The following is a 14,167-nucleotide window of genomic DNA, read 5'->3' on the forward strand; positions in this document are numbered from 1 at the left end:
TGTAGAATTTACAGCCTTGCCAATATGACTCTTCCATTGTCAGTTACAAAGATTTTTTTTTTTAATTCTAGTCAATACTGAACAATAGACCTTTTCATTTTCTTGCTTTCATGTTGGCTTCCATTGATTGGTACCTGGTATTCTATATAATTTGAATGCCAGGTGGAATAGTAGAAAAAAGGGAAGGGAGAATAGATTGAAGAGAGAGATGGTGTGGCGTTTAAAAAATAATCTATTGGGCCAAAACCGGTTCAGCTCAGTGGATAGAGCGTCGGTCTGTGGATTGAAAGGTCCCAGGTTCAATTCCAGTCAGGGGCGTGTACCTGGGTTGCGGGCACATCCCCAGTGGGAGATGTGCAGGAGGCAGCTGATCAATGTTTCTCTCTCATCGATGTTTCTAACTCTCTCTCTCCCTTTCTCTCTGTAAAAAATCAATAGAATATATTTTAAAAAAATCTATTGGGATATTGCTATCTACTTCTTAGACATAAAGCCATTTCATTTTTATTCGGGTTTTTTTTTCTTTAAGGTTTTTGACTGCCATTGCTAGTAGCAAATAAGTAGAAAACTATCCTGAGTTTTCTATTTGTAGGCTACATTAAATGTCATCTTAAAAATAAATCTTAAAGCCCAGATGACTGAAGAAGATTCTTGGGCACAAGATTGTGCAACAGAACATTTTTATAATTTTTTAAAAATTCATGGATGGTCATACAAGTAGTGCTGAATTATTTTAAAGGTAATTATTTCATTTGGGGCAGTTTGCTTTGATTTTTCTCACATCTAGAGAGCAAGCAATACAATCTGTTCCATCCTTTTGGCTCTTCATTTGTTAATTTAGTTTGCTTAAAGAAATTCCTATAAGATGAGTAACTGTGGGGCACTATTGTTTCCTTCTTGTTGAACTGTCCAAATTGCTAGGGTTTCTCTTTTAAAAGAATATTTAGTTATTAGAGGCTAGTGGTATTATAAAACCATAATTTTGAAATTCACTAATCTTCTAATTTTTCGAAGAGAAAACTGAAATTCAGATTAAGCCTTCCCTTACCTGACTTAAAAAAATTTATTTTGTAAGAGTTTATTTGAGCCCGGTTTGGCTCAGTGGATAGAGTGTTGGCCTGGGGACTTAAGGTCCCAGGTTCGATTCCGGTCAAGGTCACCTACCTCAAGGTGCGGGCTTGATCCCTGGCCCTGGTTAGGGTGTCTGCGAGAGGCAACCAATCACTGATGTGTTGTCTTATATCGATATTTTTCTCTCTCTGTCCCTCCCCCTCCCTTCCACTCTCTAAAAATCAATGGAAAAATATCCTTGTGTGAGGGTTAACAACAACAACAACAAAAAAGCTTATTTGAACCAAACTGATGACATATATCTCCCCTTACTTGATTTTGATAAAAGATACTGGCTGCTAGTGGGAAAGCAGGTCTCCAAGTCTCCTGATTCTGAGGGGTTTATTCCAATGATCCCCCTACTGGGCTGCATGTACTTCTGGGAGTATATGAAAACCTTGTTCATTGTGCCATGTGAAGAAAACAATAGAACTTACTTTCATTTTTATTTTTTGTGTGTATGTAGTATATTCATAGTACTGGTGTGAAAGTATATGTGCATTATTTAGAATTTTTTAATATAGATTTCAGAGAGGAAGGGAGAGGGAGAGATAGAAACATCAATGATGAGAATCATTGATTGGCTGCCTCCTGCACACCCCCCATGGGAGATCGAGCCCACAATCTGGGCATGTGCCCCTGACCAGAATCAAACCCGGGACCCTTCAGTCACCAGGCTGATGCTTAATCCACTGAGCCAAACCAGCTAGGGCTTTATGCATTATTTATGTACATAGATAGGTGTAGCTCAAGCATGTCAAACTCTCGGCCTACGGGCTGCATGCAGCCCACAACAAATATTTTTGCGGCCCAGCCAATATAATGACAGTATGTAAGAAATGTTTTAATAAAAATTTCATAACTTAATTTTTACAATATCCTGTTACACATAATTATTAATAACGAGCTACGTTTGCTAATGACGGATTACTATACTCATCACCCTTAGGTGCAGGTGCACCATTTCTCTCCACTAATACTAGCAGTGAATATTTTAGCAGCCAATTACCATGTCATTAGTCTTGGACTGACTTGTTTGGTGTGCGCAACAGGAAATATTTCACTTTCGGAGAACAAGAAAAATAGGTCTGTTTGCGTTATGCTTATTTATTTGTGCAGTTTCAATGTTTGGTAAGTTAATGTTCAAGAAAAAAATACTAATTTTTATTAAAATGTTCTATTTTATGTTAACGATTACTCATTTATTTCAGCCCTTTGTTTTCAGCATGTCTCTATCGAGATAAAACTACGTTTCTATGAAAATTGAAGCTTTTGTTTTTTTTTTGCAGCCCACATAAACTTAAACATGTTAGCCTTTGAGTTTGACATGCTTGGTATAGCTGTTCAAGTTAGTTGAACTCAAATCATATTAAGAAAGGGAAATAGTGTCATTTTAGAAGAAAAGTGGTATGATATCTTTGATCATCTTTCCTTCCCTAGTGAATGATATTTAGCAGTAGCCTTGAATGCTTATTGATTTAAAAATTGTTTTATTTTTTAAAAAATATATTTTATTGATTTTTTACAGAGAGGAAGGGAGAGAGATAGAGAGTTAGAAACAACAATGAGAGAGAAACATCGATCAGCTGCCTCCTGCACATCTCCTACTGGGGATGTGCCCGCAACCCAGGTACATGCCCTTGACCGGAATCGAACCTGGGACCTTTCAGTCCGCAGGCTGACGCTCTATCCACTGAGCCAAACCGGTTTCGGCTAAAAATTGTTTTATAGTAAGTATTTACAAAAGTTACTTATAAAAGTAGGTTTTTTGAGTAATTATAAAAATGTAGCCCAGCCGGCATGGCTCAATGGTTTAGAGGCGACTTATGAACCAGGCAGTCATGGTTCAGTTCCTGGCCAGGGCATATGCCCAGGTTGCAGGCTCCATCCCCAGTGTGGGGGATGCAGGAGGCAGCTGATCAATGTTTCTCTCATCGATGGTTCTAACTCTCTATCCCTCTCCCTTTCTCTCTATAAAATCAATAAAAATATATTAAAAAAATAAAATGCGCCGAAACCGGTTTGGCTCAGTGGATAGAGCGTCGGCTTGCGGACTGAAAGGTCCCAGGTTCGATTCCGGTCAAGGGCATGTACCTGGGTTGCGGGCACATCCCCCAGTGGGAGATGTGCAGGAGGCAGCTGATCGATGTTCCTCTCTCATCGATGTTTCTAACTCTCTATCTCTCTCCCTTCCTCTCTGTGAAAAATCAATAAAATATATTTTAAAAAAAATAAAAATAAAATGGAACACTACCTATAATATTGAGAGTCTTCCTTTGTAAGTATTTTGTCTGAAGAAATATTAGATTCCTTAAAATGAAGCATTTAGTGGAAAAATAACATTTTTGGTAGAAAAGGTTCTGATATTTTGCTTCTAATCATGCTGGCATATATGGTAGTTACTTGTTTGTTTTTAAACCAGGACATGGATAGCATATTCATTTTTTTATTTCAATCATCTAGCACATTACAGGTGCTCTAATGTTGAGTGGTTATTTAGGAATTCTGTGATTTCAAAAGGCAAATAGAAAGTGATGAATGTACTAATGAAATATGCAAAATTTATATTCAGTGGTCTAAAGAAAGTCAGCAATGTGCCTATCACTGTGTTGTTTACAGTATCCTGTCTTATTCTTTACAACAATTTAATTGGAAGTTATAGTAGTAATATATAAAATAATGGTAATGAGAGTTGTGTTATTTTCTTCATTTCACATTTAAGTAAATTGAGGTCTTGGGGGTTAAGAAGCCTGTACAAAGTCATACAGCTAGTTTTATCTGATTCCAAAATCTTTTCTCTTAGTCACTTACTATTGTGGCAGAAGTAGAAAAGTTCTTACCAGTTTTCATTATCAGAAGTTTTTGTATGTCATTTTTGGCAATGGGAAGATAGCTTATTGGTTAAGTATGCTTGGGATGGTAATGGGGGCAGTATGACTTGGGGTTTTGATCAAAAAGTGGTGTAATTATGTGATGCTAATGTATTCGATACCTCTAATGTGTTTGGTATCTCTGATTTTTTTTCTTTTTAAAAATTTCTTTTTAAAGTTATGCACAATAAAATTCCTTTTTTGGTGTAAAGTTCTATGAGTTTTGACAAAGGCATACCACCACTATCCAGATACAGAATAGTTCCATGATTCCACCCCCCCCCCCCCAAAAAAAAATTACCTTGTGCTGTCCCTGTGTAGTAGTAGTACCTTCATCCCTAACCCATGATTGCTCTGTTCTCTATCCTTATAGTTGTTTTTTTTTTTCTGTCTTTTTGAGACTGTACAGAATTATATGGTATGGAACCTTTGAGTCTGTCTTTTTTCACTTATAATGCTGTTAACGTAAAAACGTTCAAACCTGTAAAGAATTTTTGTGAGTTTATTTGAGTCAAACTTTTGACAATTGCCAGGAAGCAGAATCTGAACAGATTGGGATAATGCTCCAGAGAACGGCGGTTTATCATCTTCTTTTATACATTGCAATCAAAGGAGGAGACAGAGGTGGGTTACCTGGAATCCATTGGTGATAGACAAGAGAGGTGGGAGAAAACAAAGGGGTGCGGTGGGGGGACCTCTGGGATTGGATAAAGAGTAAAATGATAGACACTTCTGTAGGTGGGTACAGGATAGTTAACAGTCAGACATGATAACAATAACAATGAAGTAATTTGTGGTATCTATTCTGGCTCCCAGGGCATTTGGTGGTGCCCTGAGGGGTCTGGAAGAAAGAGAAGTTAGAAGTTAACCTGACATTTTAATAATATGCAAAAAGACAATAAGCTCAATTAAGGTAAAGGCTGACCTTGTCAGGGAAGATACTTGCCTGGGAGGCGACTACCCACCATAACTGCAATTAGTTAAAGTTTAATTTCTGACCATACTTTGTGGTTACTTTAGTTTTTTGATTTTGCAGGACTGCCATGCAGGACTTCCTTGAGCTTGTCAGGTTACTTTAAACGATCTCCTGGATTTTTGGGGGGCTGTGCCCTCCCCCTTTATGGTTGCCATTTTGGTTCCTATTGCTCATGCTGCATAGTTTTGCTTCCTCATTTTGCTTCTATTACCCATGCACCTAGTAAAAGGAATTCCCTTGCCATTTTCTCCTTTTCCCCCTTTCCCATTAGTAAGGTGGACTCCCCAGGGTGACTGTAAAGCTGTCTTTCCTGCCTACTCAAATTAAAAAAAATAAAAATTCTAGAGGCCCAGTGCACAATTTCATGCACCTGCGGGGTCCCTCGGCCTGGCCTGCATGATAGGGCCTAAACTGGTTCTCTGACATCCCCCGAGGGGTCCCGAATTGTGAGAGGGCGCAGGCCAGGCCAAGGGACCCCATCAGTGCACGATCGGGGGCAGAGAGGGACACGGGAGGTTGGCCAGTCAGGGAGGGACCACAGGAGGGCTCCAGGGAATGTCTGGCCCATCTCAGTCAGTCCTGATTGGCCAGACCCCAACAGCAAGCTAACCTACTGGTTGGAGCGTCTGCCCCCTGGTGGCCAGTGCACATCATAGTGACTGGTTGACTGGTCTATTGTCTGCCCCCTGATGGTCAGTGCATGTCATAGGAAGTGGTTGAGCAGCCTTAGCATATCATTAGCATATTACGCTTTGGTTGAAAGGATGACCAGAGACTGGACACTTACCATATTAGGCTTTTATTATATAGGATTTTTATTGGTTTCAGAGAAAGGGAGAGGGGGAGAGATAGATAGAACATCAGTGATGAGAGAGAATCATTGATTGGTGCCTCCTGCATGCCCCATACTGGAGCCCACAACCCAGGCATGTGCCCTGACTGGGAATCGAACCTTGATCTCCTGATTCATGGGTCCATGCTCAAACACTGAGCCACACTGATGGGGCCCTACTTGATGTTTTGTTCTGTTTGGCAGAACGATGATGTTTTCTCCTGTGGGGTGACTGTAAAGTTGTGTTTTTCTACTTAATCAGATGTCTGGTTCCTTTGCTCTCTGCTCTGTTGTTAATATTTGACTGCCTACTGTAACAATCCCCCGGCTGGCGATCGAGCCTGCAACCCAGGCATCTGCCCTGACTGGGAATTGAGCCGTGACTTCCTGGTTTCATAGGTTGACGCTCAACCACTGAGCCATGCCAGCTGGGCAGAGTTTATATTATTTTTTTTTATCATGCCTAAAAATATTAATGTTCTATGACATTTTTTAAGAACTTTGTTTTTAATAGTCCAGTAATTATTTTTTGTTAATTACAAGATCCAAACAATAAAAACCTTTAGTTTGCCTAATATAAAGTAGACATTGGGTATCCAAGTGTCAGATTTTGAAGGAACTTTTTAATGGTAAAGAGTTTAGATAGAGGAAATGGAAAGCCATTAAACATTTTTAGAAAGGTAATTATCATTACAGCAGAGCAAATACAGAATTGAAGGGTGGTAAAGAGGTCAACCAGGAGACCTATTGATGGCTGTTAAGGGTTTTAAATGAAGGCAAGTAGCTTTATGAATGGGAAGCGAAGAAAATTTTGAAGTATATTTGCTATAGGGAAAACGAGACGTCATGCATGACTTCAGGGTGGAGTTACAGTATAAGAACTATCCAGGTAGGAGGGAGAGATGGGTGAAATGGTAAATGGAGCCATTGGTGGAGTCTTTTCTCTCACTAGAGTGGGTTTTTTGAGAACAGGAATAGTGTCTGACTTGCTTCAGCCTCTTGTCAATTGTTTGGCATATTGTAGTAGGTGTTCAATAAGTGCTTGAATGAATGAAATAAGATCAATATAATATCATTTAGTATGGGACAGAGTGGTTAAAATAGATCATTAGACATTTCAAAATAGTATATAATGTATGGTTTACCTTTTATGTATTTGTAGTTATAGGTATAGTTTATTGATACTTTTAAAATTCACTAGCATGTATATGCAAACACAGGCATATTATTTTCAGATATCTCCAACTTTCATTTGTTTTTAGTATGCTTGTATTCTAGACTATTGAGAGTGAGGAGTGGGGATGTTATCAAAGAAATGTGTGGATGGTTTTTCTCTGTTTGCTGTTGGGAGTGAGGTCCTTATGGTATTTTGAGAAAAAGAATTTTCTGAGACTTACATGGGAAGATGAATGATTTTTTTTTTTTTTTTAGTGATAAAAGTATTTTATTGAAGATTCTTTTTTTATCTTTATTTTTATTTATTTTTTATTGCTTAAAGTATTACAAAGGGTATTACATATGTGTCCTTTTTTCCCCCCTGCCCTTGACAGTCCCCTAGCCTCCCCTACCCCCCAGTGTCTTATCTCCATTGGTTATGCTTATATGCATGCATACAAGTCCTTCTGTTGATCTCTTAGCCCCCTCCCTCCTGCCCCCCAACCCTCCCCGGCCTTCCCGCAGTTTGACAATCTGAGGCAGCTCTGCCTCTGTATCTATTATTGTTCAAAAATTTATAATGGTCTCTATTATCCATGAATGAGTGAGATCATGTGGTATTTTTCCTTCATTGACTGGCTTATTTCACTTAGCATAATGCTCTCCAGTTCCATCCATGCCGTTGCAAATGGTAAGAGTTCCTTCCTTTTTAGAGTAGCATAGTATTCCATCGTGTAGATGTACCACAGTTTTCTAATCCATTCATCTACTGATGGGCACTTAGGCTGTTTCCAGATCTTAGCTATGGTGAATTGTGCTGCTATGAACATAGGGGTGCATATATCCTTTCTGATTGGTGTTTCTGGTTTCTTGGGATATATTCCTAGAAGTGGGATCACAGGGTCAAATGGGAGTTCCATTTTCAGTGTTTTGAGGAAACTCCATACTGTCTTCCATAGTGGCTGCACCAGTCTGCATTCCCACCAGCAGTGCACGAGTGTTCCTTTTTCTCCACATCCTCTCCAGCACTTGTCGTTTATTGATGATAGCCATTCTGACAGGTGTGAGATGGTACCTCATTGTAGTTTTGATTTGCATCTCTCGGATGATTAGTGACTTTGAGCATGTTTTCATATGTCTCTTGGCTTTCTGAATGTCCTCTTTTGAAAGGTGTCTATTTAGGTCCTTTGCCCATTTTTTGATTGGATTGTTTATTGGGAAGAGGAGTGATTTTTATTGATGTAAAATTATATCCTTGGGTTTGAAAAGTCCCAGTTCCCTTAATCCAGTCCTGGAAGGTGTGCAGCTGGGGATTCAGTAGAGCTAGATGAAAAGCCCATGTCCAAAGCTTTCATTCCATGGTGGAGCTTGGTCTTGTTTAGCCTAGTTGCAGTCGATGGGATCTGTATAGTTGTGGGCCATCTGGGCAAATTCAGAGAGAACCAAGCTTGCAGGTCCCCTGCAACAAGAGTCCCAGGAGTGCCAAGCGCACAAGAGTGAACTCCTTTGTTCAGGAGATTAAATGTCTCATCTTTCTCTGCTTGCAGTGGCCATGCTTATTCTGGCCAATGACCTGTTCCCAGGTGTGACTGACAAACAAATACCTTCCCTATTTTTTTATTTATTTTTTCTTTATTGTTGGAAGTATTGCAGATGTCCTCTTTATGAGTACCTTCCCTATTTCACTCATACCTTTACTGAGCGTGCATCTAAACTGCAGGTTCCTGCACAAATGAACTGCCTCTACTAATTCGCCTTCCTTTTGCTGCTTTCTAGTTATTCATAAGTAGGTTAAATTACAATAGTTTCAGAGAGAAACCTCTCACATGGTGATAACCAAGTTTTATTGACAAATGAAATAGAAATGTGATTTTTCAATTCATTTTTCTTTTTTGATAGCCTTTATCTGAACATTCTTTACTTTCTTGTGGCTGGCTGTAAAGTACATGCTTGTTAATTTCAATAAGATTGATTATGAAGACATACTGGAATTTCCCTGATGCTAGATGTGCCACACACTGTAAAAGGGTGGAAAATGGGAATCTGAATTTACCTTATCCATTCCTTGTGGTTATATTTTTTAGTCACTGCATCCCATGATTTAGGACCCTTCTCTCAATGGACATTTGTGTCTATCTTATTCATAGGGTTACAGGTATGGGTTAGGAGGAGAAAAAATACTCTTGTGAAGAAATGTTAATGCCTGAAATAGTTTACTGGAAGACCTATGAAATAAGGAGAAAATGCTCTAAATATCATTCTACAGAATCTTTTTTATTTTTTTAATGTTGATTTTAGAGGAATAGAGAGAGAGAAACAACAACTAGAGAGAAACCGCATTGATTGGCTGCCTCATGCACGCCCCCTGCAACCCAGGCATGTGCCCTGATGGGGAATCGAACCATGACCTCTTGGTTCCTAGGTCAGTGTTCAACCACTGAGCCACATCAGTCAGGGCAAAAACTTTCCTTTTTAGTAAATATATTTTTATTTTTATAACTAAAAACTCAAATGAGCTTGAGAATTTTTTTTGTTTTCAAAATAATTTTATAGTTTTTATGTCATCTAATACACAATTAATTTTCAGTTTTTCAGCGATCCTTAAGAAAATAGGTTTCTTTTCCAGTATTATTCAGCAAGTGAACTGTGTGACATTTGCTTAGGATTCAAATGAGCCATTATGTATGCAATTATTCTCCTTTCTCCTTTCTGTTATTTTTATTTCATTGACCTACCTACTTATTTATGTATTCATTATATTTAAATGTTCACTTACAAGATTTTCTTTTTCTTTTAAAAATAATTGTATTTTTATTTATTTAAAACTAGAGGCCCAGTGCACAACATCCGTGCACTGGAGGAAGGGGAGGGGGGTTCCTCTCGCAGTCTGGGACTCCCTGGGGGATGTCCAACTGCTGGCTTAGGCACGCTCGGACATATCCTGAGGGGTCCTGAGCGCTGCTGTGGAGGCAGGAAAGGCTCCTGCCACTACTGCTGCGCTCGCCAGCCATGAGCCCGGCTTCTGGCTGAGTGGTGCGCCCCCTGTGGGAGCGCACTGACCACCAGGGGGCAGCTTCTGCATTGAGCATCTGCCCCATGGTGGTCAGTGCACATCATAGTGACTGGTCGTACCACCGTTCAGTCGATTTTCATATTAGCCTTTTATTATATAGGATAATTCTTTATTGTTCAAAGTATTGCATATGCCACTTATAAGAATTTAATTGTTTTTGTAAAAAAAAGTACTAAGTAACTATAATGAAAAAAGTATAAACATAGCAAAATAGTATCTTTAAAACGAAAGGGTTTCTTTTAATGAGTTCTGAGATAGACTTGCAATTTTAATGTGTTTATCTTTGCCATTTTTTTTGTGTGTGAAATTGTGCTGGTAAACTTTATAAAACTCAGGAAAATACAGTCTTTTTTTTAAAAAATATATTTTATTGATTTTTTACAGAGAGGAAGGGAGAGAGATAGATAGTTAGAAACATCGATGAGAGAGGAACATCGATCAGCTGCCTCCTGCACATCTCCCACTGGGGATGTGCCCGCAACCCAGGTACATGCCCTTGACCGGAATCGAACCCGGGACCCCTCAGTCCGCAAGCCGACGCTCTGTCCACTGAGCCAAACCGGTTTCGGCAGGAAAATATAGTCTTTTCTTAATTCTGGGTTCCCTTTGACTTTTATGCACATCTCCTCCTCACTTCTATCAAATCCAACTTGGAAAAGTTTATAGAAAGTGTACAGGTATAGGAGTATCAGGAAACCTTGGTTCTAGTCTGACTTAACATAACTTTGTTCAAATTGTTTAATTATGTTTGGTTTTTCTTTTGGTGTTTGCAATCTCTAAATGTCAAATCTGACCTATTTCCAAATAAAATACTATAGTCAGAGCATTTTTCGAGATGAAGATTCTGTATAATAAATTCTCATTTTCATTTAAAATCCTGCCATTTATAAACATTGTGACCTTTAGCAATATTGCTAAACTTCTGAGACTATTTTCTATTATGTACATAGAGATTATAATGCCTACATGTAAGGTGATTGTGAAGATTAAATTGGAAAGTGAATATACTTTAAAGTGCTTAGTCCAGGTATTTTGTAAAGGTATTGAGTTTTCTTATAATTTCATACGTCTGTTGTACAAATAATTCACAAACCTCACATATGAAAAGACATAACATATATGAATCATATTGATAAAATATTTTTGTGGTAATTGCACTATAAGGAAACATCAGGATGCTTACATGCTTTATTTGGGGAAAATATTAAATTTCCATTCAAGGGAATTTCTACAAGGTCTTTAACTTGGCTAAAGAAATAACAATATTGGTATTTGGTCTTACTAGATGCTTTATTAAGCATCTTAAACTTTCAGTATTAAGCAATGTATTTTAAGTGAAATTTCATCTGAAAGAATCATTTTCTGGAATTGTTTTTGCCTTTTTTGCTACTATATTGATGCTTGGAAATGTGATGTACACAGATAGTAGTTAAACATATTTACTGAATAGCACATTATTAAACGTTTGCAGAATGGTAGCAAATTTAATACAATAATCAAATGAAAAGTATCTAAAAAGACTTCTGGTGTTTATTTTAATCTAATTTGTGGTATTTTATATGTCTAGTATTTTTAATCCTGTATATCATTTTTTTAAAAAAATGTCACAGTATTGCCTGAAAGTATTTAAAATTCTGTGACTCTTTTATTCTGCATGGAATAGACTTAAAGGTCAACACTACTTTTTTATGTAGGTTATGGGTGCTACATGTGTGCTCTCAGAGCAGTAGTGAGAAAGCTTGAACTGGGATGGCAGGACGCCCTCATCCTTATGACAGTAACTCCAGTGATCCAGAGAATTGGGATCGGAAATTGCATAGTAGACCTCGTAAACTTTATAAACATTCAAGGTAGGTATCAAATATGTATTTCACATATCAAAGCTTTGATAAAAACCAGACTGCATTTGGTTGTGACAAGTCCTGTCAGAGGATGGGGCTTACAAAATATTACAAATATTTGTATTTCTCCTTAAATAACCTTTAGAAGAATATTCCTTTCAATTTTCTTATATTTGTATTTATTTGAATTTTCATTTGTTTGTAAATATGTAATGTTAAAACTCCTTAGTTAACACCATGAATAAATGAAATATTTAATTGGGAACTCTGGCAAGACAGTTAAGTGTTTTGTATTTAAAACTCTATTAGGAATTTATTTCATTTTCTGAATACATTATGTATAGATTATATATAATAATTTATAGGCTCTTGATAGTCTTTGCCTCCATACATTCTTAACTATGAATTTATATTGTGTAGTCATCGTGATCTTAATGGGAAAAGCAGGCTTTATGCCGTGACTCTACTGGGTTTATTTAAAGTTTAATGCATTAAGTAAAATTTATTTCAAACGTTTCAGCTCATTTATAATTTTATAGTTTTCATTTTGTGCTGTGTGGCTTAATAAGGAACACCTCATTTAGAACACTTTATGATCTGATATTTTAAGGTGCTAATTAACAGCTCATAAACCTCACATTTATTGCATGTTTATTGCATGTAAACATGTTTTCAGAGTATTGTGCTTTATGAATATTAGGGGATATTGAACATTTAACTTATGAATGTAAAATTCTCCTGATGTTAAATAATATCAGCTTTCTTAAAAAAATTAAAAAATGCTGTGATATTGAAATCCATTTTGTGATTTTAAAGAAATGATTCAGGTACTTTTAAACTGTATGTTACCTAGCTAGAAAATATGAGTGACTGGTACTGTTTTAAGTCTCCTGATAAGATGTCTAACTTTATCGTGGACTTTTGATATGGTGAGATATGTAATGAAAATGTTAGGTTGACTTTATTTATAAGTACATACAAATGGTATGAGTGCTTTTTGGTTTGTTCATTTTTCACGTGTGTGTGTGTGTGTGTGTGTGTGTGTGTGTGTGTCTGTCCCCTTCACCTTGTGGCTCTAGTTCTTTATATTTGTCCTACTTACATGGATAATTATTTGAGATTAAAGAGATACAGGTTTTATCTCATTAAGTGTGGGGCTATATTTATTATCTCTGTTACGTTGTATGCTTATTTTCTGGTGAGTTGAAAGTTATCCTTCCTAGTTCTTAATATTTTGCTCGCTGATGTATAATAGTGCATCATATATGAAGTGGTGACAAGATGAAAATAAATTGTTTGCTTAATGAAAGCAAATACAATGGGAAAAATTTATAAAAATTAATGATACTTTTTTCATTGCTGTTATTTCAGTAACATAGCTCTTAATATCTAGCATCAGTACCTTTTTGGTGTTCTTTTTAGGTACACTACTACAGTATTGGTTGTTTAAATGAAAATATAATGATAAATAGAAAATAAATACCAATACATTGATTTTTTTTTTTTTTTTAATGAAAAGATCATGAAATCCTTTGAGCTTATTTTTCACCTCATTTGTGAAAATATGCCTAAGGGAAAATAGCTTACTTTTAGGGACCTCTTGTTCTGTGTACTTAGGAACATATTTAGGATACTTTAAAAAATATATACAATTTGACTTTTTTAAATAGCATTTTTTTAATTGATAGTAAATTAATTATCTGAGAAGTTTTAAATACTAACAGTCACCTAATATTGTTGAGAACCTTTTCTCAGTTCAAAAGAGATTCAGAAGTTTGTCAGAGTATCATCACAGGATGCTTTAATAACCACATGTGGAACAATTAGAGGATAGTAGGACACTAAACTATGGTAATGAGTTATAGTAAAATAAGAGTTCAGAGAAGGAATCCGTGTTGGCTTGAATGGGTAAGAATGAGACTTGAGCTAATTCTTGGATGATTAGGTAGATGGTGGACATTCTTTCCAGGGACCTTTGGAGATTATCTTGACCGGATTTGAAGGTAGAGTTCTCTTAATAGTATTACTTGTCTGAATTTGACAAAAGAATGAGGTTAATAAATTGCCCAAGGCTATCCTACTTGTAAATGGCAGAGCTAGGATTTGTACATTTTAAATAACTTACTATGGTACATTTTAAATACATATAAAGTAGAGAGATCAGTCATAATGAATCCCTATGTATGATGGGCAAGATCAGTTATAATGAACCCACCCACCTCTAGCTTTGAGTTATTAATTCAGATTGATTTTGTTTCACCTATGCTTCTGCCTACTCACATCCTTTTTTTTGAATTTTGTGTATTTTAT

The 14,167-nt window shown here is 36.9% G+C and overlaps 1 protein-coding gene across 3 annotated transcripts in view; it reads left to right on the top strand.

Moving 5' to 3' along the window:
- The window catches only part of BTBD10 (BTB domain containing 10), a 63,159-nt gene that overhangs the window by 7,079 nt on the left and 41,913 nt on the right, over positions 1-14,167 (top strand). The window contains exon 2 of one of the 3 annotated variants that reach the window (XM_081098891.1): positions 11,711-11,866. The exons of the other annotated variants lie outside the window; for them this stretch is intronic. Coding sequence (XP_080955017.1) covers positions 11,766-11,866 — 101 coding nt within the window. The 5' untranslated portion in view covers positions 11,711-11,765. The remainder of the gene's footprint in view (positions 1-11,710; positions 11,867-14,167) is intronic. 3 annotated transcript variants of the gene reach the window in all.

Source organism: Myotis nattereri (genome assembly GCF_964212035.1).
Source record: "Myotis nattereri genome assembly, chromosome: 9".
NCBI lineage: Eukaryota > Metazoa > Chordata > Mammalia > Chiroptera > Vespertilionidae > Myotis > Myotis nattereri.